Source organism: Dipodomys merriami, unplaced genomic scaffold (genome assembly GCF_024711535.1).
Source record: "Dipodomys merriami isolate MVZ:Mamm:240054 unplaced genomic scaffold, mDipMer1.0.p SCAF_45, whole genome shotgun sequence".
Lineage (NCBI taxonomy): Eukaryota > Metazoa > Chordata > Mammalia > Rodentia > Heteromyidae > Dipodomys > Dipodomys merriami.
Window position 1 is genome coordinate 11,234,766 of NW_027206013.1, and position 14,038 is coordinate 11,248,803.

Sequence of the window (14,038 nt, forward strand, 5' to 3'; positions counted from 1 at the left end):
AAGTAGCTAGGATTATTACAGGTGTGAGCCACCAGTACCCAACTGGCAGAATGTATTCTCTGCCCAGTGTTCTCAACCCCATCAACACAACAAGCTTAATGGGGTGAGAGTTATTATTAAATCCACCTTTGGAATAAAGAAAGTGAAGATGAGAGAGGTTAAGAGTCTGGCAAAGGCCACACTGGAATGCAGAGTTGAAACTTCATTCTTTACCTTCACCATAATCCAGCCCTTTCTCTTTCCAATCTTTGATTTTTCTTATAACAAAGCTGGGACAGTTGGAGAGGATGATATGGGCTAGATGTCCCTCCCCTCCTGACAGGTCAAAACAGAACCACTTTCAGTTTCCAAACATCATGAAAAGGAAACTCCAAAAGCTAAGAATCGAAACCTAAGACCCAAAGATTGGCTGGATGCCAAACTCTGTTAAGGTGGCCTCAAACCTGTCACCCTCAGTCCCATGTCACTAAGCACACCTGACACAATAAAAGGTCTTCAAGAACAGCAACCCAGTCAGACAACTCATCCCCCTGGATCCCTTTCCATTCTGCTCCGTTATCCCACTGGGAGCTGAAAGCCAGCTGGAGAGGAGCCCCCTTAAGAAAGGAGGTGTGTACTGGGAGGCTGGGGAGTGTGTGGCTATATATGACCAACCAGCAGTGGTCCACTCGGCAGAGATGGCCCTGGCCCAGGAGCTCTACAGCATCCCAGCCTCCAGGCTGGACTCCTTCGTGAGCCAGTGGCTACAGCCCAGACATGAATGGAAGGAAGAGGTGCTGGAGGCTGTTCGGACTGTGGAGCAGTTCTTGAGGCAAGAATGTTTCCAGGGAGATCGGAGCCTGGGCCAGGAGGTGCAGGTGCTCAAGGTGGTCAAGGTGAGATCTGGCTCTTCCATCCCCAGCCAGGCAGGAAATGCTGGGAACACCTTGCTTCCTTATCCCTACCATGCTGCAGACAGCTGGGAACAGTCCAGCCTACCACATACACCTCACTTCACTGCTGTCTTGAACCAACCAAGGCGAATAATAATAATAGGTTGCAATTTGGGTTACAATAGCCTAATTCTCTCTGTGAAGTTTTATCTTGTTCTTTTGCCCCAGTTACAGATGAATTCAATAGAAAGACTGGCAGATTCCTAACTATCAAATGCAATCCAAGGTCTTTCGTTGGGCCCTGGCATGCTGTTTATAAAATATGGTTTGGGGACAGCTGGGGAAATTTTTGTTGTGATTTTTCCAGTACTGGTGCTTCAACTCAGGGCCTGGGCACAAACGCTTAGGTTTTTCACTCAAGGCTAGCACTCTACATCTTGAACCACAGCTCCACTTCTGGCTTGCTAGCAGTTAATTAGAAATGAGAGTCTTACAGACTTTCCTGCCTGGGCTGGCTTTGAACGATGATCCTCAGATCTCAGCCTCCTAAGTAGCTAGGAGTACAAGTGTAAGTCACTTGGTACTTGGCCAATTTGGGAAATTTCTACATAATCTGGATAAAGTGAAGGAGTTGTTGTTGATTTCGTTAGGGGTAACAGTACTCTTGGGGGCACAAGAGAGAATGTTTTGGATGTTAACACTAAAATATTTCAGGACAAAGTTCCTAGATGTCTAAAAATGTTCTTTGGGCAGTTTAAATGTTGCAAACGTAACAAGTGTGGACCTGTTGGATCTGACTGGTTGATTCAGATGAATTATTCAGATGCATACATGCTCTTTGCATTTTCTTTCTGGTTTTCCAGATGCTTTATCTTTTTGATCATAAAAATATTTTTATAAATGGAGGCTCGCGGTGATTTGCCCAGGCTCACATAGCTAGCATTGGAGCTAGAATTTGAATGTTAACTCAATGGTCAAAGATCAAGCCTCCTCGGCTGAGATTTGTCTCCAAGCTATATCCAGCTGCCCCACGTCACTTAACTAGGTTCAAAATTCAAGAGGGTCAGGCCTCAAAGTCAAAAGGCCCTGGAGAATTAGTCTTAACCAATCCTTCTTTCTTTTCTTCCTTCCTTCTTTTTCTTTTTCTTTTTATGTGTGTGTGTGTGTGTGTGTGTGTGTGTGTGTGTGTGTGTGTGTGTGTGTGTGTGTGTGTGTGTATTGGTGTGATTTTGAACGTCCACTGTCAGCCACCACCTAGAATCTGATTCCTCCCCACCAATTCCACCTCTCTACTCTGGGTAAGAAATAAGTAGGCCAGAGAAGGACAGGCGTTGTATAATAGGAACAGCAAGGCCTTGGAGATCAAGTCTAGGAGACCTGAACATCTAAAAGGTACCTTCAAAATCATCCAGCTCAGGGCTGGGAAGGTGGCTCAGTGGTAGAGCGCTTGCCTTGCATGCATGAGTTCCAGCACCACATAAGCAAAAAGAAAAAAGCTGGAAGTGGCGCTGTGGCTCAAGTGGTAGAGCGCTAGCCTTGAGCTGAAGAGCTGAGGGACAGCGCCCAGGCCCAGAGGTCAGGCCCCACAACCGGACCCAAAAAAAAAAAAAACAAATCATCCAGCTCAATCTCCTGCTGTTACTGAAGCCAGACAGCCAAAGTATTTATCTGAGTCTATCTGATTAAAAAACAAACAAATATGACAACACATAAATTGTTCACTTCCTGTGGGCCATCACCATACCAAGCTCTTGGCATACAGTATTTAATCTAATCTTTCTAGTGATCCCATGATTCATTACTTTCATTTTATATATTTAGGGCTCTGAGGGATCATATGATAAGGGAAGAAGAAAAAAAAAAAAAAAAAAAACAGAACCAAGAGTCAAGTCAAGGTTAGGCCTTGAAGCCCAAGGTTGGGCATTGTAGAGCATTTGCCCAATGTGCTTGAGAATCTAAGAGCATTTACTGAACAAGTTTGAACATTTGGGACTCTATCCCCAGTAAGGAAAAGAAAAAAGAAACAAACAAAAGTCAAGGTCAAAGTCAGACGACCCATGACCCATTCTGAAGCTCATGGCTTGTATCCACTAATCCACTAGACCATACTACTGTGCTTTTTTTTTTTTGGTTGGTCACGGGGCCTGAACTCTGGGCCTGGGCGCTGTCACTCAGCTCTTCAGTCCAAGGCTAGCGCTCTACCACTCGAGCCACAGAGTTACTTCTGGCTTTTTCTCTTTATGTGGTACTGCAGAACCAAACCCAGGGCCTCATGCATGCTAGGCAAGCACTCTACCACTAAGCCACCTTCCCAGCCAAATCTGAGTTCTTGCAGTTGAATAGCCATGCAGTTGAATAGCCATGAAGCATGAAGCCAGGCATGTTAGTGCATGCCTGTTATCCTAGCAATCACAAAACTGATGCAGAAAGATCACAAGTTTCTGGCCAGCCTGGGCTAAAAGCTACGGAGTCAGGCAGAAAACTGGGCAACTCCCTCCTCTAGGCATTGCATTTTTTCTGCCTAAGTGAGGGTGTTGCAGTACATACCCATCCCTCAGGAGGGCGGTGTGCATGAATTAACTATCTCCTGTGAAGTGCTGGGGTTGCCCTGACATGCAGAGGGTCTCAGGGTTGACGGGGCTCTGTCTTCTGCAGGTGGGCTCCTTTGGGAATGGCACAGTACTCAGGAATGAAACAGATGTGGAACTGGTAGTGTTCCTGAGCTGTTTCCACAGCTTCGGGGAAGAGGCCAAGATCTACCAAGCCATCAAACTCATGCAGAGGAGCGTGTGGTGTTCCAAGGACCTGCTGGCCCTCGGGCTCAGAGACGCAAGGATGGAAGAAGTCCCCAGCGCTCTGGTGCTCACCATGGAGCCCATCAATGTCACCATCATGCCTGCTTTCAGGGCTCTGGGTAAGGGGAAGAGAAGCTTGCCACTCACACCCCTGCCCTCCACAGGAGACTTGAAACCCCTTCACTTGTCACATAAACACCTTCATTCCTTCCTTGTGCCCAAGTCCTGGGCTGGGGCTGAATGGCTGCCGTGCAGTCAGAGCTCACATGCATGGTGATCAATACACATGGTGATCAGTGCTTGGGGGTGAGGGTGAGAATGAGGAGTCCTAGTTAGTAGTTCTTTCTTCCAATTACCCAACACAAAAGCCAGAAGTGGAGGTGTGGTTCAAGTGGTAGAGAACCAGCCTGGGACCAAAAACAAAAAAAGCCAAGTGAGAGTGTGAGACCCTGAATTCAAACCCTAGTAACAGCACAAAAAAGCGGGGTGACCTAGGCAATTGCAGAAAGAACATTCCGGAAGGAGCTTTGTGGAAAGGGGGAGGGGTTAAATTCATATATCTCCAGTGCTATATTTTATCCACCAACTTCCCACTGGTCATTAGCACTGAGAGCTGCTTTCTGGACCAGTTTTGTTCACGCTCAGGCAGAGAGTCCTAGGTGTTTGAGTTAAGCAGCGTTAGTCAGCTTTCTAGCCCTGTGACAAAATTACTTGAGAAAATCAACTTACAGAGCTGAAAGCTCATGTTTCCAGTAGTTTCAGCCTGTGGCCGCATCACCCTGTAGAAGCATAGAACATCATGATGGAAGCACATGGGAGAGGAAGCCTCTTCACCCTCTGGGAGAAGAAGCTTGTTCACCCTCCAGGAAGGAAACCAGTGTCTCTGTAAACTCCTTCAAGAGCCTTCCCCAAATAACCTAACTTCCTTCCACTAGGCCCCGCCTCTTAAAAATACCACCACCTCCTCGTAGGCTGGCAACCAAGCATGAGCCTCTTATTATTATTGTATCTATTATCACATGGGCTTTGGAGGATATTTAACAGCCAAACCATAATAGGTTTTGCCATCTCCTTACTCACCATAGGACCACCTTGAGTTGTTCAATGAGGAATATGTAAGAGACAGGATTGTCTGCCCAAGAAAGCAGGAAAATCACATGTCCCCCGGCCTGCCTCCTTCCTATGACTATTGAGAGGATCTAATTAATCACCTAGAAAGAGATCAAAGATAGATGCAGTAGTCGGGTGCTGGTGGCTCCTGCCTATAATCCTAGCTACTCAGGAGGCTGAGATCTGAGGATCGAGGTTCAAAGCCAGCCCAGGCAGGAAAGTCCATGAGACTCTTATCTCCAATTAAAAAAAAAAAAACGAGAAAACCAGAAGTGGTGCTGTGGCTCAAGTGGTAGAGCACCAGCCTTGAGCTGAAGAGCTGAGGGACAGCGCCCAGGCCCAGATTTCAAACCCCACCACTGACCAAAAAAAAATAGATGCAGGAAACTGGAAAGGTTTGCAGGGAGGGAAGGAACATTCAGGGAAGACAACAAGTCCTAGAATGGCCTCAGGAATGAAAAGGCCAAAGCTGGCTTTCCAGAGTAAAGTAATCTCACAAGCAAGGCAAAGCCTTAGTGTCTGAGGACGTGAGATCTCAAGTCTCCCTGGAGAGCTTGTCCCCAATACATGAGTGGACTCTCCTCCAAGGAGAGTTATTCCCTGCCTGAGCCCTTGACGGGCTTCCTAAATCCCTAGCGTCTGTCTTTGCTTACTCCCACTTCAGGGCCTTCAGTTCAGCCACACACTGAGGTCTACGTGCGTCTGATCCAGGCTTGTAGGTACCCTGGAAACTTCTCCCCCTCCTTTGGTGAACTTCAGAGAAACTTTGTGAAACATCGACCGACGAAGCTGAAATCCCTCCTGCGCCTGGTGAAACATTGGTATTATCAGGTAAGGGAACCGCCAGGAAGGAGGGCAGGAAGGAGACTGGGAGGAGGGAGAGAAGGAGAGGCAGAGTTAGATTTCATTCTCGGAAACTGCATGGAGGGAAATGAATCCAAGTATTGGTGGCACCTCTAAATCCCAGCTACTTAGAAGGCATAGAGTTCAAAACCAACCCAGGCAAAAAGTAAGAACCCCCCCTTCCCCCCCCCCCCCCCCCCCGCCAAGCTCAGCAAACAAGCTGGGTATGGCGATTCACACACCTCTACTCACAACTACTAGGGAAGCACAGGTAGGAGGATTTCAGTTATTTTCAGACTTTATCTGAAGATAACTAAAAAAGCAAAAACGGCAGGTATGCTGATAGCTCACACCTATAATCCTAACTACTCAGGAGGCTGAGATCTGAGGACCACAGTTCAAAGCCAGCCCAGGCAGGAAAGTCTGTGAGATTCTTTTCTTTTCTCCAATTAACTACCAGTGGCGCTGTGGCTCAAAATAATAGAGCACTAGCCTTGAGCAAAAGAGCTCAGGGACTGTACTCAGGCCCTGAGTTCAAGTCCCATAAGTGAAAAAAAGCAAAAAGGGCTGGGGGCCTGGCTCAAGTGGTAAAGTGCCTACCTAGCAAGTGTGAGTTTATATTGAATTCAAACCCCAGTATCATCCAAAGATGGGACTCCCGGGGCTGGGAAGGTGGCTCAGTGGTAGAGTGCTTGCTTTGCATGCCTGAGGCCCTGGGTTCGATTCCTCAGCACCACATAAGTAAAAAGAAAAAAGCCAGAAGTGGCACTGTGGCTCAAGTGGTAGAGCACTAGCCTTGAGCTGAAGAGCTGAGGGACAGCGCCCAGGCCCAGAGTTCAGGCCCCACGACCGGACCCCCCCAAAAAAGATATGAAAACAAAGATGGGACTCCCTAGACCAGTTGCTCCCCAACAAATAAGTGGGCTGTGTTCGTAGGTATCATGGTCATTCCTGAGTGAATAAGTTCATGGCAAGTTTTTGTTTTTGTTTTTGTTTTTGTTTTTTGCCAGTCCTGAGGCTAGAACTCTAGACTAGAGCACTGTCTTTGAGCTTTTTTTGCTCAAGGCTAGCACTCTACCACTTGAGCCACTACACCACTTCTGGCTTTTTTCTGTATATGTGGTACTGAGGAATCAAACCGAGGGCTTCACGCATGCGAATCAAGCACTCTACCACTAAGCCACATTCCCAGTCCCAATAACTTTTTTTTAAATTTCACACCTGGCACCCACACAGAATCAAATAGAATTCAAAATGTCCCGATGAAGGTTTTTGTTTCTTTGGTTGGTTGGTTTCTATTCTTTTTTTTTTTTTTTTGTCAAATCCTAAAATCATAGTCACAAATTAATGTCACCAGTAGAGACCTAAGTAGGCTATAAAACCAGCTAGGTGCTGGTGGCTCACACCTGTAGTCCTAGCTACTCAGGAGACTGAGATCTGAGACTCACAGTTCAAAGCCAGCCCCTGGCAGGAAACTCTGTGAGACTCTTACCTCCAGTAAACTGCCAAAAGATCTAGAAGTGGAACTGTGGCTCAAGTCATAGAACTCAGGGACAGTACCTAGGCCTTGAGTTCAAGCCCCAGGAACCAGCACACACACAAAAAGAAAGCAAGAAAGTAAGCAAGCAAGAAAGCAAGCAAGCAGGAAGGAAGGAAGGAAGGAAGGAAGGAGAAAAACATAAACAAGAATCAGCATCACAAATAACATAGGTAAAAAATTGGATTTTCCAGCTTCTGGCCCAGTACCATCTTTATATATAATCTTGGATCTCTCTGTCTGTCTTTCTGTCCGTCTCTGTCTGTCTGTCTGTCTCTCTCCATCTATTTCCACAGTATGTGAAAGCCAAATGCCCCAGGGCCAATCTGCCCCCTCTCTACGCCCTGGAACTACTGACAGTCTATGCCTGGGAAGAAGGAACACAGGAGGAAAACAATTTCCGGTTGGAGGAAGGCCTCACCACGGTGATGGAGTTGCTCCAGGAATATGAACTCATCTGCATCCATTGGACTAAGTTCTACTCACTTCAGAACCCAATCATTGGTGACTGTGTCAGAAAACAGCTCAAAAAACAGAGGTACCTGCCCAACATGTCCCTTGTGGGGGAAGATAGAGACATAGAGAGGGAGAGAAAGAGAGGGGGAGAGACAGACAGACAGACACAGACACAGGCACAGAGACACAGAGACAGAGAGAGACAGAGAGAAACAGAGAGAGAGAGAATATTCAGGGAAGCCTAGTTTAGAGTTTTATGGATCAACTTTATTAAGGACACAGTAAAGCTACCATAGCAGCTAGTGAAATCTCCAAAGGAGAGTGTCTCAAGTTTGCAGCCTGTCAAGATCCTGGGGAAGGGAGCTTTCAGATGCTTTGTGCCTTTTTCTTGTTCCCAAAGCTACTCACTACTTTTCATTTTTAGCTCTCTTGCTCTCAGAAGAGCAAGAGTATTTTCTGTGCTGGTCCTGGGCTTGAACTCAGGACCTAATGCTGTCCCTGAGCTTCTCTTTGCTCAGGGCTAGCTCTCTGTATTTGAGCCACAGCACCACTTCCAGCTCTTTCTGAGTCACTTATTGGAGATAAGAGTCTCACAGACTTTCCTGCCCAGGCTGGCTTCAAACCATGATCCTCAGATCTCAGCCTCCTGAGTAGCTAGGATTACAGGCCTGAGCCACCACCACCTAGCTGCTGAGTCTTTTTATACAAGGAAAAAAAAAACAGGGATCCTACTAAAGGATTTATTATAAAGATATCCAGAAAATTGTAGTTAGAAATACCTTCGGCAACTTACAGACATTCTCTACTTGTCTCCTCTCCTTACTCTTCTCTTTTTTTCTCTCTCCTCTCTTTCTTTCCCTTCTTTCTCTCTACCTCTCCCAATCTCCCTCTCTCTCTTTCCTTCTTCCTCTCCTGACCCTCCCTACTTGTTCTTTGCTCCTCACTGCCTGGGCTTTTCTACCCAGGGTGGCTTTGAACCATGATCCTCAGATCTGTTTCCTGAGTAGCTAGGATTACAGGTGTGAGCCACCAGCACCAGGCTTAAAAAAATAATGCTTAGCCAGCTCAGGAGGCTGAGATCTGAGGATCGCAATTCAAAGCCATTCAAAGCCAGCCCAGGCAGGAACGTCCTTAAGACTCAGAAAACTGGAAGTGGCTCTGTGGCTCAAGTGGTTTGAGCTGAAGAGCTGAGGGACAATGCCCAGGCCCAGAGTTCAAGCCCCACGACCTACAAAATAATAATAATAATTATTATATTATTTATTCAATATTTATATAAAGGAGAGACGCTTGGAGGCTGACTAACCTCTTCTTGTGGAGGCAGGAGAACTAGAATGGCTGAGAGCCCCCAGCTACTGGCTGTAAAATGGGGATAAGAACAAGAACAATCAGGCTGGGAAGGTGGCTCAGTGGTAGAGTGCTTGCCTCGCATGCATGAGGCCCTGGGTTCGATTCCTCAGCACCACATAAGCAGAAAAAAGCCAGAAGTGACACTGTGGCTCAAGTGGTAGAGTGTTAGCCTTGAGCTGAAGAGCTGAGGGACAGCGCCCAGGCCCAGAGTTCAGACCCCATGACCGGACCCAAAAAAAAAAGAACAAGAACAAGAACAATTGTAATAATTGTCCCTCACCTTATAGAATTGTAAAGGTCAAACTTGATCTACATGGTTTGATGTTCATCGAAGCCAGTTACTGATGGCTCACCCCTGTCATCCTAGCTACTCAGAAGGCTGTGATCTGAGTTTCAAAGCCAGCCCAAGCAAAAAAAAGTCCATAAGACTCATCTCCAGTGAACCACCAGAAAACTAGAAGTGACTTGACTTAAAGTAGTAAAGTGCTAGCCTTGAGAAAAAATAGCTCAGGGACAGTGCCCAGGCCCTGAGTTCAAGCCCCATGACAAGAAAGCAAGACAGAAAAAAAGAAAGAAAGACAGAAAGAAAGAAAGACAGAAAGAAAGAAAGTCATCCTTGTTATGCTTATCCAAAGACACTTAGCACTCAATCTGACCTTGTATTTGAACAGCCCACTGTCCCTTTGAAAGGTCACCTCCCCAAATGCACATCTGTTATTGCTCCAATATGCCTCTTGAGGCCTCCCACTCTCCACTCCAAGAATTCTTGCTCTTCAGCAAGGTCTCTGGGCCCTCCTGGACCGCCAGCCCTGGGCTGCATAAAAGGTTGCTGAGAGGTATCTCCTGGCTTGAGCTCCAAGCAGGAAGAAGCCTGGGCACCTCTCTTCCTGTGTTACAGGCCCATCATCCTGGACCCAGCAGACCCCACCCACAATGTGGCAGGTGGCTACAGATGGGACATAGTGGCTCAGAGGGCCAGCCAGTGCCTGAAACAGGACTGTTGCTATGACATCAGGGAAAGCCCGGTCCCCAGCTGGACTGTGCAGGTAATGACACTTCCCCACACTGTCAGGGGCTTGAAGCTCTGAATATGATGACTGCAGGGTTGGCTTCTCCGTTTCTGTACTGATGACTTGCAGCTCGGAGGCAGGCAGCTTAGGCCCTACTGCACCATCATCAATTCTGTGAGCTTGGGAAAATTCTCGAGATCTCTGTTTTATTTTTGTGCTGGTACTGAGATTTGAACCCAGGGCATGGGCGCCGTACCTTAACTTTTTCATTCAAGGCTAATTCTCAAGGACTTCCTTGAGAATCTTCCAACTGCAATCCTCAGATCGCAGCCTCCTGAATTGCTAGGATGAACAGGCACGAGCTACCAGCCCCAAGCATTCTTGGGCTCTCTAACTTTACATTCTTCTTCTCTTTTTCCTTCTTTCTTTCCCATTACCAACTGGAAAGGCAGTTGAATATTCCTGATCATTCTTCACAGGAGCTAAACCGTCAATCCTATCAGGTACCAGCCCTCCACTTGGAGTTGGAGGCTGGAGGAGGGGGAGGCCCAAGAACCTCTCCCTAGGCTACTAGGAAGCAATTTCATTAAATGCATTTGCACAAAACTGCTAGGAAAACTATCAGAGATACTTCTAAGTAAGGCAAAACACCCAGCAGATGAAAACACTAATATTATATAATATTACATAATATATATTATATAATCTATGTTATATATTATATAATCAGATATTATAATATCAGAGGCTTTATAAGGAACAGATTGCAAGTAGAGGACCCACTAACCAAATGAAGCCTATGAAAAATATGTCTCTAGATTTTTCTAGAATACAAAAAACCATCATGCATGGGGCTGGGAAGGGGGCTTAGTGGTAGAGTGCTGGCCTAGCTTGCATGAAGCCCTGGGTTCTATTCCTCAGTACCACATAAACAGAGAAAGCCAGAAGTAGTGCTATGGCTCAAGTGGTAGAGTGCTAGCCTTGAGCAAAAAAAGCTCAAAGGTAGAGCCCTGGCTCAGAGTTCAAGCCCCAGGACTGGCAAAAAAAAATCATGCAAAGACTGAACCTAAGACTTTGTGTCTGCAAAGCCAACATTCTAATGCTTGAGTTACAATCCCCAGTCCTTTGGTTTTTGAGACAGGATCTTCTGGCTACCTTTGCCTCTGCTGGTCTTGAACTCATCATCCTCCTGCCCCTCCTCCTCCTGACTGCTGAGATAGTCTTTTTTTTTTTTTTTTTTTTTGGTCGGTCATGGGGCTTGAACTCTGGGCTTGGACGCTGTCCTTGCGCTCTTCAGCTCAAGGTGAGCGCTCTACCACTTAAGCCACAGCACTACTTCCGGTTTTCTAGTCGTTTATTGGAGATAAGAGTCTCACGGACTTTCCTGCCTAGTCTGGCTTTGAACCGTGATCCTCAGATCTCAGCCTCCTGAGTAGCTAGGATTACAGGCGTGAGCCACCAGTGTCTGGCTATTTTTTTTCTTTTTCTTTTTTCTTTTGAGACAGTTTCTCCAAATAGAGGCTGGCCTTGAATTCACTATGTAGCTCAGGCTTCCCTCAAAGTCACAATCCTCCTGCCTTAGCTTCCAGAGTGCTGGGATTACAGGCATGTGCCATCCTGCCTGGTGTTGCCAAGATTTTTGTCTTGAAATAGCAGAAGGCTTTGAAATGCTCAGATGCTGTTTCCTGTGGCTGTGGCAAAAACGACACAGGTGAAGGGAATTTGTGTGTGTGTGTGTGTGTGTGTGTGTGTGTGTGTGTGTGTGTGTGTGTGCCAGAGCAGTGTGACCTTAGACTCTCTCTCTCTCTCTCCCCCATCCCACCTCTCTCCCCACCCACCCCCCTTTTGCAGACAGCACCAGACATCCAGGTGACAGTGAAGCAGTGGGGTCACTCGGACTTGATCCTCTGGGTGAACCCTTATGAATCCATCAAGAAAGTTAAAGAGAGAATCTGCCGGAGCCGAGGCTACTTGGGCCTGCAGCGCCTGTCCTTCCAGGAGCCCGGCAGCGAGCGGCAGGCACTCAGCAGTCACTGCTCCTTGGCCTTTTATGGAATCTTCTGCAGCACCCACATCTGCCTGCTGGACACAGTCTCCCCAGAGTTTCAGGTATTTGTGAAGAACCCGGATGGTGAGAGCCACGCCTACGCTGTCCACCCCTACCACCCTATTCAGAGCCTGAAGCAACAGATCGAAGACCGACTGGGGCTGGGCAGCGAGCAGCAGCAGCTGGAATTCCAGGGTCATGTGCTGCAGGACTGGTTTGATTTTGCCTGCTATGGCATTCAAGACAGCGAAACCCTCACCCTCTCCAAGAAGAAGGCGGAAAAAGCTCCAATCCCACGCGCCTAGTTTCCTCTAGAAAGTTCCTGTGCATCCCTGCGATGTCATCCTGAACTCATCCTCTCCTCTATCATTCCGGTTCTGTGCTGGGGCAGCCCTACGGCTCCACTGACTTTATTAATAGTTGTCCAGCCATGCCAGTAGGGCACCCAAAGAGATGTGAGACCAAATAGACAAATGGACAATGGCCAGACCCTATGTACCAGTAGAATTCTGGTCTATAACTGTCTTTAGCAACTACCTGAGAAAACAAACTACAGCCTTCCCAAGAACCAATCAGAAAGCAAGTCAGGACTCAGTCAATTGCTTCTGGCTTCTCTAATTCCTCACCTCATCACTTCCAATTTAGGGCCAATCAAGGGAGACAACTGAGCTCTCCAAACCTATCACAAAGCAGCCCTCTCCTGGCTGGCCCACCTCCAACCTCCCTCCATCAACTCCCTCCAGAAGCCTTTCCCTTGTTTGGACTGACTAGTGAGCTTTCTGATCACCCTGCCTGTTCTTGGACTCTCAGTCAAATGTAAAGGATGGTGGCTGGTTCCTTCCAAAGTTTTTGTTTGTTTTCTTTTCTTTTCTTTTCTTTTTTTGGTGGCCCAATCTTTTTTTAATATACATTTTTAATTGTGAAAATACCGTATAGAAGGATTACAATTACAGGGGCAAGATAATTGGCAAGCATTGTTGCCTCCTCCTTTGTTTCCCTTTCCCATCCCTTCCCATCTCCCACCCCCACCCCACCCTTCCCCTTCCAAGGTTTGAATAAAGAGCCCCTGTCTCATTTGGATGGTCCATTTCCATGAGTACTAATGCTGTTCCTAATGGTTTTTACTTAATCATTTTGAGCCTCTCAACTCTGGAGATTTGAAGATGGAAGGAAACTGAAATAAAAGGAGTCCAAGTCTGAGAGGCTGAGGTTGAGGCAGTTTAAAAACTCCCCTTAGGGGCTGGGAAGGTGGCTCAGTGGTAGAGCACTTGCCTTGCATGCATGAGGCCCTGGGTTCGATTCCTCACCACCACATAAGCAGAAAAAGCTGAAAGTGGCACTGTGGCTCAAGTGATAGAGCACTAGCCTTGAGCTGTAGAGCTGAGAGACAGCGCCCAGGCCCAGAGTTCAGGCCCCACAACCAACAAATAAATAAATAAACAAAAATAAAAACTCCCCTCAATGGGGTAGGAATGTGCTTTAGTGTACCTTAGTGGTAGAATACATGAAGCCCTGAGTTCAATTCCTCAGTACAGCATAAACAGAAAAAGCCAGAAGTGGCACTGTAGCTCAAGTGGTAGAGTGCTAGTCTGGAGCAAAAGAAGCTCAGAGACAGTGTCCAGCCCTGAGTTCAAGCCCCAGGACTAGCAAAAAAAGAAAAGAAAAGAAACCCACGAGCCAGGAGCTAGTAGTTCACAACTACAATTTTAGGCTGATATCTTAAGATCACAGGCCAAAGCCAGCCCAGGCAAACAAATCTGAGAGATGTGTGTATGTGTACACATGTGTGTGCACATGTGCATTCATGTATTGGCATGCACATATGCCAGTCTTGGGGCTTGAACTCAGGGAATGGGTGCTGTCCCTGAGCTTTTTTTTTTTTCCTCAAGGATAGCACTCTGCCACTTGAACCACAGCTCCATTGCCAGCACCCCCCTCTCCTTTTTTTTGGTGGTTAACTGGAAATATTCTTATCTTGTGAATATTTCACCTTCAAATTGGAATCCTCAGATTTCAGC

At 46.9% G+C, this 14,038-nt stretch overlaps 1 protein-coding gene across 1 annotated transcript; it reads left to right on the forward strand.

Moving 5' to 3' along the window:
- The first annotated feature begins 677 nt into the window (after positions 1-677).
- LOC138808452 (2'-5'-oligoadenylate synthase-like protein 1) lies at positions 678-13,078 on the forward strand. The gene is made up of 6 exons (XM_069994702.1): positions 678-875; positions 3,528-3,786; positions 5,442-5,608; positions 7,454-7,695; positions 9,862-10,009; positions 11,825-13,078. Exons 1-6 carry the CDS (start codon positions 678-680, stop codon positions 12,323-12,325), a joined length of 1,515 nt encoding a protein of 504 aa, XP_069850803.1. The 3' UTR covers positions 12,326-13,078.
- The last annotated feature ends 960 nt before the right edge of the window (positions 13,079-14,038 follow it).

Bases quoted from the DNA above. Each gene is read 5' to 3' on its own strand.
- LOC138808452 (XM_069994702.1), top strand. From the start codon at position 678: ATGGCCCTGGCCCAGGAGCTCTACAGCATCCCAGCCTCCAGGCTGGAC. The intron at 876-3,527 runs GTGAGATCTGGC...TGTCTTCTGCAG, and splicing joins AGGTGCTCAAGGTGGTCAAG to GTGGGCTCCTTTGGGAATGG. The intron at 7,696-9,861 runs GTACCTGCCCAA...CCTGTGTTACAG, and splicing joins AAACAGCTCAAAAAACAGAG to GCCCATCATCCTGGACCCAG.